Consider the following 17,471-nt stretch of genomic DNA (forward strand, 5'->3'; position numbering starts at 1 on the left):
TTTAAAGGAGGCAGAGATATAATGGGGAGGGGGGAGATTTAAAAAAAAATGCTCTTCCCTCAGCAGTTAAAAGAAGGATAATTGGAGCGAGTGGCGGCTGCTCTGCCATTTAGCATACAGTATACCCAGGAAATCTCACTTGGTAATCAGGAGGAGAGGAGGAAAAAGGAGCAATCAGACCCCTATTCAGCCTCCGTTTAGCGACAGCCCCTGCTGACTGGCTGGGCTGCCAGAGAGTCGGGGCTGGACCCAGGGAAAGCCTGAATGGTAGGTGGGGAATCAACCCTCAGACGCAGCACTTCCTCCTTTGTGTACATTTTAAGGTCTTGCTACTGGGCTACCTTCTCCACACCAGGGAGCATTTGGAAAAGAATTATCCTTTCCTCTCTGATTACTCGCCACTCCCCTATAGTCCCTGCCCCTTCCCAAGGCCATTCAGAGATGACACAGATTAGGAACAATGCCATGTTGCAATGCAAGCAGCATGTGCACTGGGGGGAGGGGGGGCAGATGAATGTGTGTTTACACAAATGCCCCAGACAGAAGGACCTAACCTGGGCAATCACTGGTCCCATTGGAACTACGGCATCCGATGTCTTTGGACCTCAATAAATGTGCAGGGGTAAGCAGCCCCCTCTTAGTCTATGCCATCCCATCCTAGTTCTGGCTTTGCAAGATGGGGCAAGGCTACAAAAGTCAAAAAGGAAAGTAATTGAAATTTACTTTCAGGAAGGCATACGACAGCCACACAGTGGTGTGGAGCCATCAATCAAACCACCCTGAGTAGGATCTCAGCTTCAGACAGCAGGAGCGAGAGGGGATGGTCACTCCTGGGTACCACACCATAGTGTGCCTACACTAAGGCTCTGGTTCCTACCACCAACACCCACCACTACATTCACTGTAGGATCCCAGCACTTGAAAATGTAACCACTAAGCTTAAGACAAGGAGCTTCCGGTCTGGGCACCTACCCAAGCCAGCAGGAAAAGATAGCAGACAAAGAACCAACTTTTCCTTTGCTAGTGGACTAGGACTTCATGCCTTTTTACTGAATTAACCTAAAAATGTGATCACACAAAGGACGTGTGACAAAGGTAGTTGGGGAATAGAGGTCAATCTGTGAAACTTTCTCCATCATTCCCTGGCTCCACCCTACCTGCCACAGGCTGACTTCATGCTAAATGAACTCTTCAGGGAAACTGGTACTGAAATTTATACACCTTGGCAGTGAGTCAATTCTTTACAACCGTAAGGTTGTTGAGAAATTCAATGCATGCACATTCATAACCAAGAACATTTTTAAAATAAACAATCAAGTTTTAACTCATTTCAAGGTAGTGACAAATTCTCAATAACCCATGAGGGGACTATTCTCTAGAGGGAACTGAGGATACCTCTTCATTAGCTTCAGGCCTGCCCGTAACAGGACAGGCTGAACCAAACAAAAACCAGGTAAAAATGCTAGGCCATCGCTCGGCTTTATTCCAAACCAGATATGCACCATTTTAAGATTATTTTGAGTTATCTGCACTTCTGTCCTACAAGACCATTACTGAAAAGACAAGATTAAATGTCTACATTAACAAGACTGGCTGACCACCAAACATAACACCTAGAAGTAAAAATCTGGGACCTTTTCTCTGTCCATCATGTGCCATACTGTTCACTGTGACTATTAATCAGTTTGGGAATCTTGTAATAAAGTTTTCCCAAGCAGCCTGTGCATAATCCAGTCTGCAGCCTGAGCTGCTAGTTCTTCACCAAATGAAGGAGAAGGTAACTGTGACCATGACATCTTACCCCTAGGCCCAACTCTCACACAGCAACTATCTCCTGTGTCTCCTGGGTCTTACCTAGGGAAGATACCCAACAGGGAATCAAAATGTCCCAAAGCACATAAGAGAGATGGGCCCATCTACACATTCTCCCTGGGGTGAAGCATGAAGACATTTGGGAGCCATCAAGGTGTGGAGAGCCAGGCAGGCCAAGCAAACAGCAGCACCACAGGAGGGCTGGGAGCTAATGGGCCACAGGTGCCTCCAACAAGCCCGGCCACATCCATCTGAAGCTGCAGGAGTCCTCACAGCGCTCCCTGCTCTTTGAATGGCTAAAGCATAAAGTATAAAATGAACCTTCCTTGCCAGGTGCAAGCCCTCACACATCAAATGGCAGGGCCCCTCCTGCAAATTGTGGCAATCAGGTTCTCGGTGCACAGGACCGACGGCTGGGAATAAGTCTGGTTTCGGTTGTGTGACATACGCAATGTAAGGGGAGCAGGGGAAATGGGTGCACTCTCACTACCCACTTCGCCATGTTATCTTTAGGAAAATGGGCAGGGACTTGATTCAGATATTTATCTTCTGTGCAGATCTATCTGCTTGACACTTAGTAGCTGCTGTGATTTTGTTCCCCTTAACATTTGACAGGTGAGTTTTTCCCACTTACTCTCTAAAAATTAACTACATGTGGAGGCATGGGATATTTCCTAACAGTCTGCAGTGCGTTTTTGTGATTGACTAGACATGATGACAATTACCAGGATCAACAGGTAATTTACCAACTGTACATTTCTGTTACCTCCCCCAACATCCACCCTCACCTCAACCTCTGCCCTGCCAGCCAAGTGTTACTGTTACGACAGAGTTTGTTCACTCTATTTGTGTATCAGGAGAATAAATGAGTTATGTTGTGTGTTTGCCTTTTATAGATAGAGGTATCAATCCATAGCCAGGAGATGATCTGAAAATCTTGTAGGAAAAAAATATTAAAATATACATATTGCGTTTAGCTATTAAAAAGTCGACTGCATACAATCTGCTCTGAAGAAATTCCACTGGAGTCTGGGACACACACACCCCCACAAAAGAGAGGAGAGAGAGAGAGAAGAGAAAAGACAAATTGTATACATATACAGTACAGAGATTTTTTTTTCCCCCGCAGAAAAGTGCTGATCCAAACCTGCCCCAAGGAAATGAGTTCTTTTTAAACACAAAAAATGCAATCAGGGATAATCAGCGAGTTAACAACACACTTGCAAACACCCTGGTCCCTAGAAAGGAAGAACGCCAGCTTTCAATGCAAGTTCTGAGAACAGAACAGATCCTTTGGGCGAATGAGAAAGCGAGTGATCGTGTCAGCGTCTTCAGGCAGAACTTTCTCCAAAGCCAAGAAGCTTTGGAACAGCAGTCAGCTCCAGAAGGCACCTGCTTGTGAGAAGCACTTCAATAATCACATTCCCAAAGTGTTCTTCTAAATTGGGGTTGCCTCTGCCCCACTTCCCCACCCCTTTTTCCAATGGGTTCAGTGGGGGAAAACAGAAGCCATAAAAGGATGACATGTATGTCTGGCGTCTCCCTCTTTGACAGCCCACCCCCAGGAAGGGAGGTGGATATGGTGCCCCATCCAGTGGAGGGAAGAAGTGGAGACCCAGGCAGCACTCCGTCCCACAAATAGTGCAAACACAACCACAGCCAGGCCTCCAGCAAGACCTCCAACGTGGCTTAGTCTCCAGCAGGTCCCACCTGGGAAATAAATTTTGTTTTGATTTTAAAAAAAGAATTAAACAGCTACTGGTAGATAAAGTTCACATCAACCACAACCTGATTTAGGGGTCGGGCTGTTCTGAAAAGTGTTTAACCACTTCGGGACCAGCGTCGACTGTAGTTGACAGCCACAGCTGTACGTGCACAGCCGAGCGTTGACTATAGTCGATAGCCACAGATGAGGGCACACAGCAACTGTAGCTGACAGCTGTGATATGAAGGTGCACAGGCTAGCATTGACTTCAGCCAACAGCCGTGATATGACTCTTCTAATTTTTCATTTATGAAAATAAAATTGTGAACATTTAAAAATAACGTAATGAAGACATATATGTATATGTTACCTATTCTGATATCTACATTATAAGTAAAGCTGCCTGTAAAGTAAAACAAGCTTTCAGTGCTTTAAAGCTTTCCTCATCACACAAGAGCAAAACAGATTCGTTGTCAATGCACAGCACAAACTATCGTGCGTACCATGAGTGCCGGCTATGGGCAAGGTTTCGCGGCCCGTGAGCACGGTCCCGAAGTGGTTAAGGAACACCTACGTTGAGGCCTTACCTGAATGAAGAGATCCTGAGAGTCAGTGGCAAGACTCTCACCTGGCCCCATCCATCCATCTGAGCACCCTTGACCCTGTACCAGATGCTCTTGACCTTGATCACACATTGGAATTATGTGGGGAGCTTTAAAAACATACAGGTGCTTGGACCCCATCCCCAGTGATTCTGATTTAACTAGCCTGGGGTGTGGCCTGGCAGTTTTTAAATCCCCCCCCCCCAGGTAATCCTACTGTCCGACCAAGGTTGAGAACCATGGTTCTGCCCTATACCACACCCACCACCTCCATGAAGAGACCAGTATGGTGCAGTAACACCAAACCTCTCCAGAAGAATCTAGGGCTTTACCCAAAAAGGACAGGAGAAAATCTAACTTCCTTGCCTCGTGTCATCCTAACCTTCCAACATGTGTGTGCCCGTATGGTCAGTTCTCACATTTTCTCACTTCAACAGTTCCTCCTACTCAAATCTGAGCCCCTTTAGTGAGTCCAGGAGGCCAGGAGTTTGGATTCTAAGTATTTGTGAGATTACAGCCTGGGCCACTTCTCTCAGATCTAATCTCGAGCAGTCAGAATTTGGTGAACAGGGAAGAGCAGCCTAAGCCTTTGTGCACAAGTCCCTCCTTCCCTCTCTCTGGGAAGTCGTAGTTGAACCTGGGAGGTTCTCCAGTCTCCATTGAGCACCACCAGCTGCCTTGGAGGCTGGCTGAACAAGGCTCCAGGCAATCTGTGTGCCACTTTGCAATGCTCTCAGTACATGAAGAGGACAGGAGAGGGAACCACATCTAGAGAGGAGCCTCGTGAGAAGTCCTCATTGCTAGAACAAAGAGGCAAGAAGGTCCTCACCCCCCACAAGCATCCTCCAACCTCCAGAAGCCTCCTTTTCTTGGAGAAAGAGCCTTGAAGGGGTAGGAGTGCAGTGAAAGGACTGGGTTTACAGCAGGGCCAAGTGTGTGCCCTGCAATCCCCCCACCCTTATTCTTCTTTGCACGGGCATTTCTTGTGCTGGGGATTGTAAGGAGGAAATTTCCCCATCCATCCCTAAGGATCTATGTCTCAAGGGGTCAAGAGGGATAGAGATAGCCACTTTGCCAATTTCCATCTGCCCTCTGCTGACCCTGCTAAACTGTGCTGCAGTGGAAGGGACCAAGCTGGGGCACAGACTCTTCAGTTGACCCCATATGACCCTTTGAGTTGAGGACAGAGCCCACGGTTGAGTAGCCAGAATTCTTTTCCTGCTGAGATCTGACAGATTTTCCACTGAGAGCAAGCAAAGGGTTTCCACCACGTCCTCAGGGAAAGGGGCCCTTTCTAGCATGTGGCTAAAGATTCTCTCACTATGGAGCTGGTTCCTATCAGGAATCTTGGCCCTCACCCCATCCAGTAGGTGGGTTTCTGGCAAGAGAAGGGATGGGGAGAGGGCCTTACCTTCCGAGCAGAGCTTGCCACCATAGCCAGTGGTAGAACAGTCACAGGTGGGGTGGCCATCCAGGAGGAAGCAGATCCCACCGTTTTCACAGGGACGCTCACCGCAGGGTCCCTCAGAATCCAGCTGGACACCCTGGCTCCCCAGAAGCCGAGGCTCCGAGTTGCCGTACTTGAGATCCAGGATTAATCCCGTGAAGCCGGGCATGGCCTGTACTCCATCGAGGGTCAGGGCAGAAGGTCGTATGTCAGCGGGGACTCCACCGAGGAACAAGTCGCTGACCACATCCATGTGGGGCCGCTGGGCCTGCAGCTCCCCAGACTGGCCCTCGCCGTCGAGCATCAGCACGGTGCGCAGGCGGTCGCGGCTCACCATGAGGAAGTGCCAGCTGCTGTCGTTCACCTGTTTGTTGGACAACACGGCAGTCTCGGCGCAGTCCATGCTGAAGCGGAGCTGGACGCGGCCGTCCACCAGGGAGAGGCAGAGGAAGTCACAGACGCCGCCGTCGTCCAGGTAGAGCAGCAGCCCGGTGGAGACGTTGGTCTTGAACTGGAAGCTCAGGTCGCTGCGCGTGCTGGCGTCCCAGCGGAGGTAGCGGGCCCACTGGTTGGGGAGGCCCATGAACTCCAGGCCCAGGCAGAGGCCCAGCAGGGACCCCAGCACAATGCTCACCTTCAGGGTGAAGAAAACCGAGGGGAGAGTGAAGCTCATCATGGCTGCTGGGTGGAGCCCGGAAGGAGCAGGCAGGCCAGGGAACAGCCCTCGGGGAGGATCTCCCTGGGCAGTGGAAGGGCGAGAGCAAGACAAGACGGAGAGGGGGGACACAGAGCACACACGAGGGAGGAGGCGCACACACAAATACTGGGAGGAGGGGAGGAGAAAAGGGAAAGAGCCCCAGGTGGGCACACAAGCAAGATATTCAGTAAAGAGGCAGAGGAAAAAGACAAGGCCAGCAGAAGAGGGGGAAAATCAGGTGGGAAATCAGGAGGGGTTAGAGAGAAGAGAAGAGTGTCTTTCTCCAAGAAAAGATCTCAGCTATCCATGTGGATCCGGAGGCCTTGATTCGAGGAGGAGAAGGTGCGTGAGGGTGGGAGGAAGCCTTCAGCACCGCGCTCCTCCCGAGGGACCCCCGAGCACCCCCAGCCAGGGAGGCCAGGGAGGGGGCTGGGTTTGGGTGCGCTGCACAGGAGGTGAGCAGGTGAAAGGTAGAATCAGGCCAAGGACCAGTCCTGAAGTTCTACCTCCTAGCAGCAGCGGGCCGTGGGGAAGGGGCCAGCCAGACGCCCAGTGCTCATACGAAGCAGGGCCCAGGGCAGAGCGGAAGCAGACTCAGGTCTCATGGTGTGGCCAGAGGCAGTGCCGCCCATAACTCGCTTCTTAGGACTCCAGAGAACAGACCTGCAGGAAGAAGGGGAGGGAGGAAGGAGAGAAGGACAGGAAGATTAGGGCCATAGATCAGGGAAATATGGCATCCTATTTCACAAGTATTGATGGCGTGCTGACTCCAAGCCAAGCTACTCTAGTGATTCCTACAGCGCTTAGTGGACAGGAGGGAGGGCCTGGGTTCTCCCAGAGCCATTGCAGGACCTTGAGCCCCACTCCTCATGATGCATCCCATTTTTCCATATGCAAAAATAGTGTGAAATCAGCACGTTTTTATAACATTTGTATCAGCTGGTTACACAGCCAAAATGTATTTTTGACACGAGTACTAATATATTACATACTCAAATACCCACACACAATTTTTTACTTATTTACCTATTAAAAGACATGAAAATGACATTACTTTTTTTCTTTCTTTTTCAGTTTGACAACTCATTTGTAAAAGGTCTAACACAGATTCCTACCCTTACATTTTTTAAAGAAATTTATAAAAATCAGTGCAAATAAATTAGAAGGTGAGTAATGAACAAACAACTCACTCTCTTACTGATATTGGGGAAAAGTTGTTATAGAAAAAAATATGAGCTTTGAGGTCTTAAAGGAAAAAAAAAAAAAGCTGAGTTTGAACCCTAGTTCCTGTATGGGGAACTTTGAAAACTTTGACAAACTTTGAAAAAATTTCTAATTCCTGAATGGAGAACTTTGAGAAAATTTCTTAACCTATTTGAACTTCTATTTCCTCATTTGTAAAGAAAATAATAGCCTCTTTCCAAGATTAAGGAGAGGATTAAATGAGATTGGGTATTAGAAGACCCCAGTATGAGGCTGTATATGTAGCAGGTGACCAATAAATACTAGGTTTCTTCCTTTCTGATTTCTGGAATGGTAAGGAATGGAAAGAAGGGCTACTAGCATGCGCCTGCATGTGTGTGAGTGTGTGAATGTCTGTGGAGTGAGGGCAATATATTAAAAAAAAAAAACAAATACTAACAAAAAATATATGAAAACTGCAGAATGTATGACAACTGAGTAGTCAAGAAATGCCAAAGGCCTAGGATATATGACATGTATTTTTTTTTTTTTTTTTTTTTTTTTTTTTGCGACAGAGTCTCACTTTGTTGTCCAGGCTAGAGTGAGTGCCGTGGCGTCAGCCTAGCTCACAGCAACCTCAAACTCCTGGGCTCGAGTGATCCTTCTGCCTCAGCCTCCCGAGTAGCTGGGACTACAGGCATGTGCCACCATGCCCGGCTAATTTTTTTTTATATATATCAGTTGGCCAATTAATTTCTTTCTATTTATAGTAGAGACGGGGTCTCGCTCTTGCTCAGGCTGGTTTTGAACTCCTGACCTTGAGCAATCCGCCCGCCTCGGCCTCCCAAGAGCTAGGATTACAGGCGTGAGCCACAGCGCCCGGCCATGACATGTATTTTTTAATGGTTAGAAATGGTCAGAAATGCAACAGCGTCCAGCCTGGTTTCTGAGGGCAGACTCTGACCCACCCACCTGAGCTCTCTGTTCAGAGAGAGCAGTGAGTGTAATTTCTAAGAGCTGGGCAAGTGGCTGCTTATTTGGCATATTTGGTAATTCACCATGGTCTCCATCAGAACATTACTATCCACTATTTTTTTTTTTAAGCCACATCGGCAAAGCTAGTTATTACCCTTGCTTCGAAGAGGAAGATGCCGTTCCTTAACCAGGAACAAACACCTATTCCCAGTGAACAAACAAATCTGATCAACAAGAGGCTGATTAAATCCATCATAAGCAAAGCCTTTGTCCTTTAAAAGCTTTTATCCACTATCCATGCAGTGTCCCCTAAAGTGTGGCATGGGTATCGCCAGTGGTTCAAGGGCTGCTCAGCTGGAACACGGACACGGGAGTGTCCTGGTGCCAACTCACATAGGCTCATGAGAGCCAACTGCTAAAATTTCCAAAACTTTTGAGCTGGCCGATGCCACTTTGGTAGCATGAAATCCACTAGGCTAGGAGTATCACACCCCAACAAAAGGCAAACACCACAAATCAGTGTCTTTGAGAAGGTGATGTTTAAGAAAAGACTTGAGGTGGTTCACGCCTATAATCCTAGCACTCTGGGAGGCCGAGGTGGGCAGATTGCTCCAAGCTCAGGAGTTCAAAACCAGCCTGAGCAAGAGGGAGACCCCGTCTCCACTATAAATAGAAAGAAATTAATTGGCCAACTAATATATATAGAAAAAATTAGCTGGGCAAGGTGGCACATGCCTGTAGTCCCAGCTACTTGGGAGGCTGAGGCAGCAGGATTGCTTGAGCCCAGGAGTTTGAGGTTGCTGTGAGCTAGGCTGACGCCAGGGCACTCACTCTAGCCTGGGCAACAAAGCAAGACTCTGTCTCCAAAAAAATAAATAAATAAAAAATTGAAAAAAAAAAAAAAAAGACAAGACTTGAAAGAGGGGGAGGGAATTAGCCACGTAAATATCTGGGTCAAGAATGTTCCAGAAGTAACAACCAATGCAAAAGTGTCAAGGCTGGAGCAAGCAGGCTGGCATATTTGAAGAACAGCGGGACGCAGGTGCCATTAGAGCAGAGTGAGCGGAAGACATGAAGCCCGAGGTAGAAAACAGGAGGCTGGGTCGCGCGCGAGATGTGGCACAGTTTCTAAGGATGTGATCGTCACATGATGCGCAGCGCACCAACCGAGCCAAAAGGCAGCAACTCGGGAGAGAGGAAACCCTTCAATTCCACTGTTGGCTGACTGCAATTCATTCCCGGCACTACTGGATCAAAGCAGAATCAGACCTCTCATCCTCGTGGGCCTCACGGACTAGTGGGGACACGTGTGCTAGAGACAGTAAAGCACCGTGATTAAGAGCCCAGCCTCCGCAACCCGACTGCTTGGTGGGGGCTCCCTGGAGGCGGCGGCTGCTTCAGTCATGGAGCAGGAGCTCAGGAAATACTTGCGAGGGAATGAACAGTAAGAGCAGAAGCTGTAGACCTTTCCCGTGGATCATTTGATTCTGTGCCATGCAGTGGCCTCCATACGACCCCACTTGACACAGCGACAGCAATCCTGAGCCTCCACGCTTCTCTGGATGCCAACCTCAGACGACCCCACGTGGCAAAGCAGCACACGCTTAGTGGCCTGGGGAAACCCCTGAACTGAAAACCGTGCTGCCCCAAACATTCCCGGCTGAGAGGAGAGCACGGCACCGGCCGGCCGGCTTTGGGGTGGCCACTGCCTCCCGCCTGGCCAAGCCCCTCCCTGCTGACCCTGTCCTTCTCCTCCAGCCCAGACCAGCACTGTGGATACCAGCGTCCCTGCCCTGCATCGTGAGGGATCGACAAGGCTGATGGGGAAAACCAAGCTTTCTGTCCCACGGGCACAGGCAGAACCCGATCGCAGGAGCGGTCATCCGGAACCGGGGCCATCTAGACTTGACATCCCATGGTCGACCCACACTCTCTCCTAGAGCCCTTCCGTTTCTTTCCTGGTCTTGGCCACATTCCCGTGGCCTCTGGGAAATTGCCAAAATGACCCAAAGCTAGAGCTGACCTTACATGAAATATCACAGACCAGCCAACTGCCTCTGGCATTTTCCTTCAGCTTCTTTAGCCCTCTGGGGGGGCATGCTGGGCTCAAGAAATGGGAAAGTGGGGGCCATGGAGTCTGCTTACCTGCTAGCAAACCACCACCCTCTCTTGAGCCCCAGGAGGGCACAGGCTGCCCCGCGCTCACAGGTGGTTTGCCCGGGAGCCCGCACAGAGGGCCTGGGGTGGTGTAAAAGCTCAGAGCACTAGTCTGGTGTGTGGGAATCAAGCAAGAAAGGGACAGTGAGTGACATTATCTAATTGCCAGCGAATTTGCATAATTATCGAATGGCACACTTTTTTATGTGGGGTTAACATCTCTGCAAATGTCTCCCGAGCCGGCTGCTGGGTTGCCGTGGGGTGGGGGTGGGGGGGTCACACCACTCTGCCATCTGGGCTCTTTGCCACAAAGGGGGCTCAGAAGGTCCGGCTGCCTGCCCACCCCTCCTTCCAGTTTCTTTGCTCACTTTTCCAATTGTCATGCGGTTTTAGCTGAGCTCAAGACAGACTCAAGAGGAAGTTGGACCGTGTCTAGAACCGGGTTCGGTGTTGGAAGTCATGATGAAGCCACAGTCCACAGGCTGGACTTGCCACTTTTCCCTCTAGGACCTTCTCATTGCCTGCCCACGCCAGGCCTGGCACATCTCTCTAGTGGGATGGCGCTCTGCTGGCTTTGCCCTTCATTCACTGCACCCCTTGCCCCACTTTGCAGGAAAATGATTTTCACTGCCAGTCTCTGCCCATGTCATTCAGGTGGGGTTCATCCCAATCCCAGATCACACGACCCAGTTCAGCCAATTAAGAAATTCCAATCTCCTGGCCAAAGCGATTAGTTTAGGGATGGGCCTGTCACTCAAACTGAGTCAAATTAGAGTTAATGCTGGGAATTTTACTGGAATTATAGGGTTAAGGACCTTCTCTCTTCTCACCATGTCATCAAACTACTAGAGTGAAGTGCAAACTTGGTGACGGACACCACTGTTACCAGTGGAATATGATCCATCTCCGCCATTGGAGATGATCTTGTCTAAGAATGAAGACAACAAAGAAGAAACCAGAGCTGAGAGATGGATACAGGCAGACTTCTAGTGATATCCTTTTAACACCTTGATCTAGCTGGGCCTGAAGCCCAGTGAATCCTGGTATTTTCATTACATGAACCAAAACTTTTTTTCTTAAGTAAGATTGAGTTGGGTTGTGACCAAGAAACCAGACTTATACACTCTTAATATTGGACCAGCAGAAACCTTGTCATTAACAAATCAACAGAAGCTTCCATCTCATATAGCCACCCATACCTGGAAGAACTCTCTGTAACCCGAGGCTCACATCTTACCTTCACCAGCAGTGCTCTGCACAACCCTGAGCCCTGAGCCTTGGACAGAGGCATAGGATATGGGCATGCATCCTGTCGCCCTGTGTACTACGGAAATGGATGGAGGCTTATTCTTATACAACAGCCTCAGCAATTTGCTCCCTCAACTAAACCACACCCCTCCTGACAGCCTCACACACTCAGCGCTCTCTCGCTTAATACAACAGCAAAGGCTCCACTGCAGGCAGTGAGGGAGGGAAAGGCATGAATTCTCTCAAGGCTATGAAAGCACTTCAGGGTAGTGATGAAGAACATGGGCTTTGGAGTCAGGCAGAGCTGGATTTAAACCCATACTCTCATTACTATAGCTATTTAACCTTGGGCAACTCTGTTGAGCCTTTGTTTATCCAAAAAAAAAAAAAATGAGAATGGTAATACCAATCTCATAGAGTAGTTTTGAACTTTATTAAATTTTAAAATGTACAGAAGTACAACTATTAATGCTTTTGGAAAATTGTGTTGGCAGTATCTACTAAAGCTGAACATTTTTACCCCATGACAATTCTCCTCCTAGGTATACACCAACAGAAATGCTTACAGATGTCCAACTGAAGACACGCATGAGAATGTTCATAGCAACACTATTCATAATGGCCAAAACCTAGAAAAATCACCCAGTAGAATGGATAAGTAAATTGTAGTTTACTCATGCAAAATACTATACAGCTTTGAGAATGACTGGTCTTCAGGCAAGAAGCACAGGTGACTCTCATAATCATAACATTGAGTGAAATAAGACACAGAAGAACACATCCTGTATGTTTCATTTACATAAAGCATAAAAGCAGTGAAATTATGCTGTTAAATGTCAGAACAGTGGCCGTGACTAGAAGACGACAAAGGGATAAAGGAATTCTGGTTTTTGATCTGGGTGACGTTGCAGTGTGCTCGGCTTATGAAAATGCATTGACTGAGCTGCACACTTATGATGCATGTACTTTTCTAAATGTATTTTATATTTCAATAAAGCAACTTAATATACTTCCTGACACTTACACATGTTAATCTATTACTTTTGTTATACCATCTGAAGAAGAGTTTTCAAGAAAAGTATTACTGGTTTCTGTTTGCAGGATGGAATTTCCTACTCACAGTTCCCTCCCCCCTAAGTCAAAACCACCCTCTCTTCTAGAAAAATAGGGACATACATCCATGAGGTTTTGCAACAGAGAGCTCACCATTCTTCTCTCATCTCGCCCACTCCATACCCCAGTTCTCTCTTTCATAATTTTGTCGTGTCTAAGAACACCACCCTCCTTCTATCCTCTCTTCTTCCCCTGAAAGCTGCTGATCTGCTCCTAGTCTGCCATCGAGTGTACTCCACCCACGGCTCACCAGCCCTCGCCCATCAGGGACTCGATTCCGGTCTGTCAAGTGACACGTAGACAAGAGCATTTGAAGTTGAGGGAACAGAGATGGGGAAAGAAAGGAAGAGACTTTTTTTCTAACCTTGAACTATAACACTTTTATTTTGGCTAAAAACTAAGTTTTCCATAAGAACTAAGAAGTGGTCGTGTCAGGCTAACCTAAATTCCTTTTCTGTCAAGAACATTAATCTATTACAGCAGAGATACACAGGAGTTACATATGGACTTCCGCTGATCTTCTCATGATTGAGGACAGCGAGACGGGTAGAACCATGGAGGCTTGTCACAGGCTAAACAACAGCATTCGAAGAAGGTGTGAACCCAGAGGGAGGGAGGTCCTAGGGGGAGGCCAGGCCCTACCTCATTCCTCATTTCCATCAAGAGCCCAGATGAAGATGGGGAGAGCTCACCAGTCACATTTGCGGATGAACTCACACTGAGATGAGAGTTAGTGCGTGTGCCAGATGACACTGTCGGGATCCCAAGGGATCATGGCAGTCTTAAACTACAACCTATATCTAATAAGACAAAAGTACATGGAGACAAATGGAAAGTTATTCAACTTGATCCTCCAATATAAACAACCCATAAGGACAGAAGGTAGCATTTGTAAGTATGTACTAAGCAAGAATTGAGAAGTGAAATAGACATAATGGCACGCACGCATGCGTGTGTGTGTGCGTGTGTGTGTGTGTGTGTGTGTGTATGTGGCTGCCAGATAACCAAATGCAATTTTTAGACTGTATTAATTGAAATATAACCTATAACAAAAAAGGGATAATCATCTGTGTCAGCCTGGTGCTGGTCACTGAATTTTTGTTCTGAGCCATACTCTTTGAGAGAGGATATTGAATGGAAACGAATTCTTTTCATTAACTTTTTTTAACTATGGAGCACTCATGATCCAGACATAAAGATAAATAAAACGGAGCTCAAACCCTGCACAGCACATGCTAGTAGAGAGGAAACACATGAGGCTAAATACCACAAGGAGATGGACCAGGGTAAGAGGCAGACTCGGCTGGGTGTGGGCTTGATGTGGTAGTGGTCAGTCTCTAGGGTCCAAAGTAGAACGCTGGTGCTAGGATAAGTGCCCCTCCCACAGAGACAGGACAGTGTAGTGACTAAAGGCATGGGCTCTGGAGCCAGACCTCCTGGGTTCAAATCCCAAATCTACCACTTGCTGCCTGTGTGACCTTGAGCAAGTCACTTATCCTCTCTGTGCCTCAGTTGCCTCATCTGTACCATGGAGATGATAACATGAGTTACCATAGTAAGGCACATGGTACAAGTCAAAGCCCTTAGAACAGTGCTCACACAGATGAGTAGCAAACAAATGTTAGTTGCTGCTGTCCACCGATGTCCTTGATGCTCTTTATTTCATCCTAGCAGTGTGGCTAATATTGGTGTCTCATCTGGCCTGCTTAGTGAGAGTAAGCTGGATAGAAGGGCTTCTTTTCAATTTCATTCCAGTGTTACAATGTGAAGAGTCCCACCTGAGACTCTGCATATGGGACCCTTTGGAGGCACCAGGGCGTTTGGGTTGGCAGTGGCATGCGCACTACCTTCAGGAGTCTGAAGCATTCTTAAATTGGAAGAAAGATCCCACAGGTTTTCCACTGCCCTCCAAGATAGAATTTTGTGTAGTGAATGGAAGTTCTGCAAAGACTATTTCTGTCTCTACCTTACAGGAAGACTACCTCTAGATGAAACGGGCTCCCAGTCACTGGGAATAACCCAGAAGAGTTAGGACACCTTTGGGGCTGGTATGCCCAATGCTAAACAGGTCTATGCATGGAATGCAGTAGAGTTCAGAGGAATGAGGGATGACACTCAGCTGCTGTGGACAGGGAATTTTTCTCAGGAGAAAGGAACTTGCGTGGAAACTTGAGGGCCCTCCCATTGCAACTGGGGGGAGAAGTCTGGTGTGGGGGAAAAACCACTAGACTGGGAGTCATTACCGGGCTGACTTGCCACTATCGGCCAAGCAACTATATGGAAAGCTCTGTGACCTATCCAATTTTGTGTTCTTCTCCTGTAAATTGGGGAGAACGATGAACACATCTACCAGGACATGGACATCAAAGACTATACAAAGTAAAGGAATGCCTTCATGCCATGCCTTCACAACCTTCAAGGTTCACACCAAATGCAACTCATGGCATTGTCTCTTCTCCACCTACCACCTCTACCCCATCCCCGGGGAGCCCTGACTTATCTAGTGGGCAAAAACCAACGACAACAAACTCTCCCCACAGACCACAGGATGCAGGCCTCGCAAGGCGCCGTGCTCTCTAGTATCCCCGGGGCCACCAGGAACCCAAGAAGCCCTGGTCATTCACTGCTCAGCCTCCTCCCTTCTCTCATCCCCCCTGCTCCCAGCCAGCGGGCCTCCCCAGCCTGGAGTTCCCAGCCATGGGTTGGAAAGCCATCTGGCTGCTGGGAGAGTTAATAATTTATAATGAAGATAATCACCCTTCAAGATCCTCGCCTCTTGGGAGCATTAAAAAAGATTCAATTGAAAGCCAGTGAGTTCTTTACATGAGGGGATGGGGAAGGGGAGAGGGGAGGGCTGGGGAGAGAGAGGCAATTGGGAGGGGAAGGGAGGGGGAAATGAACTAGGTGCTTAGCCATCTTCCCCCACAAAGGGGCTAGGGGGAGAGGGAAATTACTCAGCCCTAGAAGACAATCTTATCCAGCTTCCCCAGCACCAGCCCAGCAAGAGTGCAATTTACGAGTCTTTTCTCCTAGCCAACTCTCCCTACACAAAGAGGGAAAAAAATCAAACACATGCAAGAGAAGGGGAGAGAGTCGCAGACAAGGGAAAATAAGCCTGTCCAGTAATCACGTCTGGGGCTGCTGGGAGGGCTCTCTCTGTTCTCTTTCCAGGACACAGTAAAGCCCCCACTGTGCTAATTATTCCCATTACTTGACAAATGCTCCATTAACGAAGCAAGAGGTGCCAGAGTTGGCAGGGGGAGAGCAGAATGGCCTGGGAGAGGCTCCGGACAGACCCGAGCTGTGCAGACCCAGACCAGACAGCCCCTAGCTTCACCATGGGTGAACACGGGCCCCGCACAGCCCCGTCCACACGGTGCACCTTGGAGGTGTGAGGTGCAGACCACGCTTCCTGCAGGGTAATGCAATTTGAGGGCAGGAAGCAGGGGCAACATCGTGCCGCCCCAGTGCTATCTCCAGGAAGGGTTACATTGGGGTGAGCACTGAGCCTGGGGGCGGGAGCAGGTGATGGGCAGCCTCTTGAGAAGGGGGCCGTGTGGATCAGTGTGCTCAGGGCCAAGGCCAATGGCAATTTGGTCCACCTGTGATTGTGAAAAGCCACTGGAGAGACTGCTACACAGCTCTCCCAGTACACAGAGCTTTCAACAACAGCAAACACATCACACTTGCTCTGCACAGGGCACTATGCCAAGTATGTTACACGTGAAGTCGCTCAATGCTTACAAAAATTCTATGAAGTCGGAACTATTATCATCCCCATTTTGGAGACGGGTAAACTGAGGCCTCTGAAAGATGAAATAATTTTCCCCAAATCACAATGCTTATAAGGGGCAGATCTCACGTCCTCGCTTCCAAGATGACAATGAAAAAAAGAAACAATTGTCATGCCCAAAAGGGCCATGGCTGTGTTTCTCCTACTCATTGAACAAATTTTGCCCTCGAGGACAAAGCCATTAAGAAGCTCATCATTCAGAACATAGCAGAGGCCACCGCCATCAGGGACATTTCTGAAACAAGCGTCTGCAATGCCTCCATGCTTCCTGAGCTGCATTGCTATGTAAGTGGCTCCATTCACAGCAAGGAAATCAGCAATGGTTCTTGTGAAGCCTGGAAGGACCAAACACCATCACCCCAATTTACACCCAAGGTGCTACCCCCAACCCTGACCTCCGCCAAAGCCCATGGAAGGAGCTGAGTCCTGAAGGACTGAAGAAAATCTGTCCTCTGGGAAAAAGAGAACATGGAAATTATACTTTCAATGAATGAATGAACAAATGGCAGAATGAGGTCTGGCTCCAGAGTTTATTCCCTGTCCCCACCCAATCCTCATCTCTCCTTTTCCATCTTCAGGGTCCCCAGGGTTTCCTGACCCTTTGACAGGACATTCCAGGTTTGGCCCTGAAACCCAAGACCTCAGAGGGGACAGCTTCAGCTACACTCTGATCAAGTCGCCTGCACCAATGTTTCTTTCTCTCCTGGATGACATGCTATCCTGACAACAGCGCTCCCTGC

The 17,471-nt window shown here is 48.4% G+C and overlaps 1 protein-coding gene across 17 annotated transcripts in view; it reads right to left on the reverse strand.

Moving 5' to 3' along the window:
• Window positions 1–17,471, reverse strand: part of NRXN3 (neurexin 3) — a 1,566,790-nt gene that overhangs the window by 1,491,630 nt on the left and 57,689 nt on the right. For all 17 annotated transcript variants that reach the window (XR_012919693.1, XM_020286124.2, XM_076003826.1 and 14 more), the window contains exon 2: window positions 5,531–6,926. Coding sequence is in view for 16 of the 17 variants with exons in the window: in XM_020286124.2 (XP_020141713.1) it covers window positions 5,531–6,242 (712 nt within the window). In the remaining variant the exon portion in view is untranslated. The remainder of the gene's footprint in view (window positions 1–5,530; window positions 6,927–17,471) is intronic.

This window comes from Microcebus murinus, chromosome 6, assembly GCF_040939455.1.
Source record: "Microcebus murinus isolate Inina chromosome 6, M.murinus_Inina_mat1.0, whole genome shotgun sequence".
NCBI lineage: Eukaryota > Metazoa > Chordata > Mammalia > Primates > Cheirogaleidae > Microcebus > Microcebus murinus.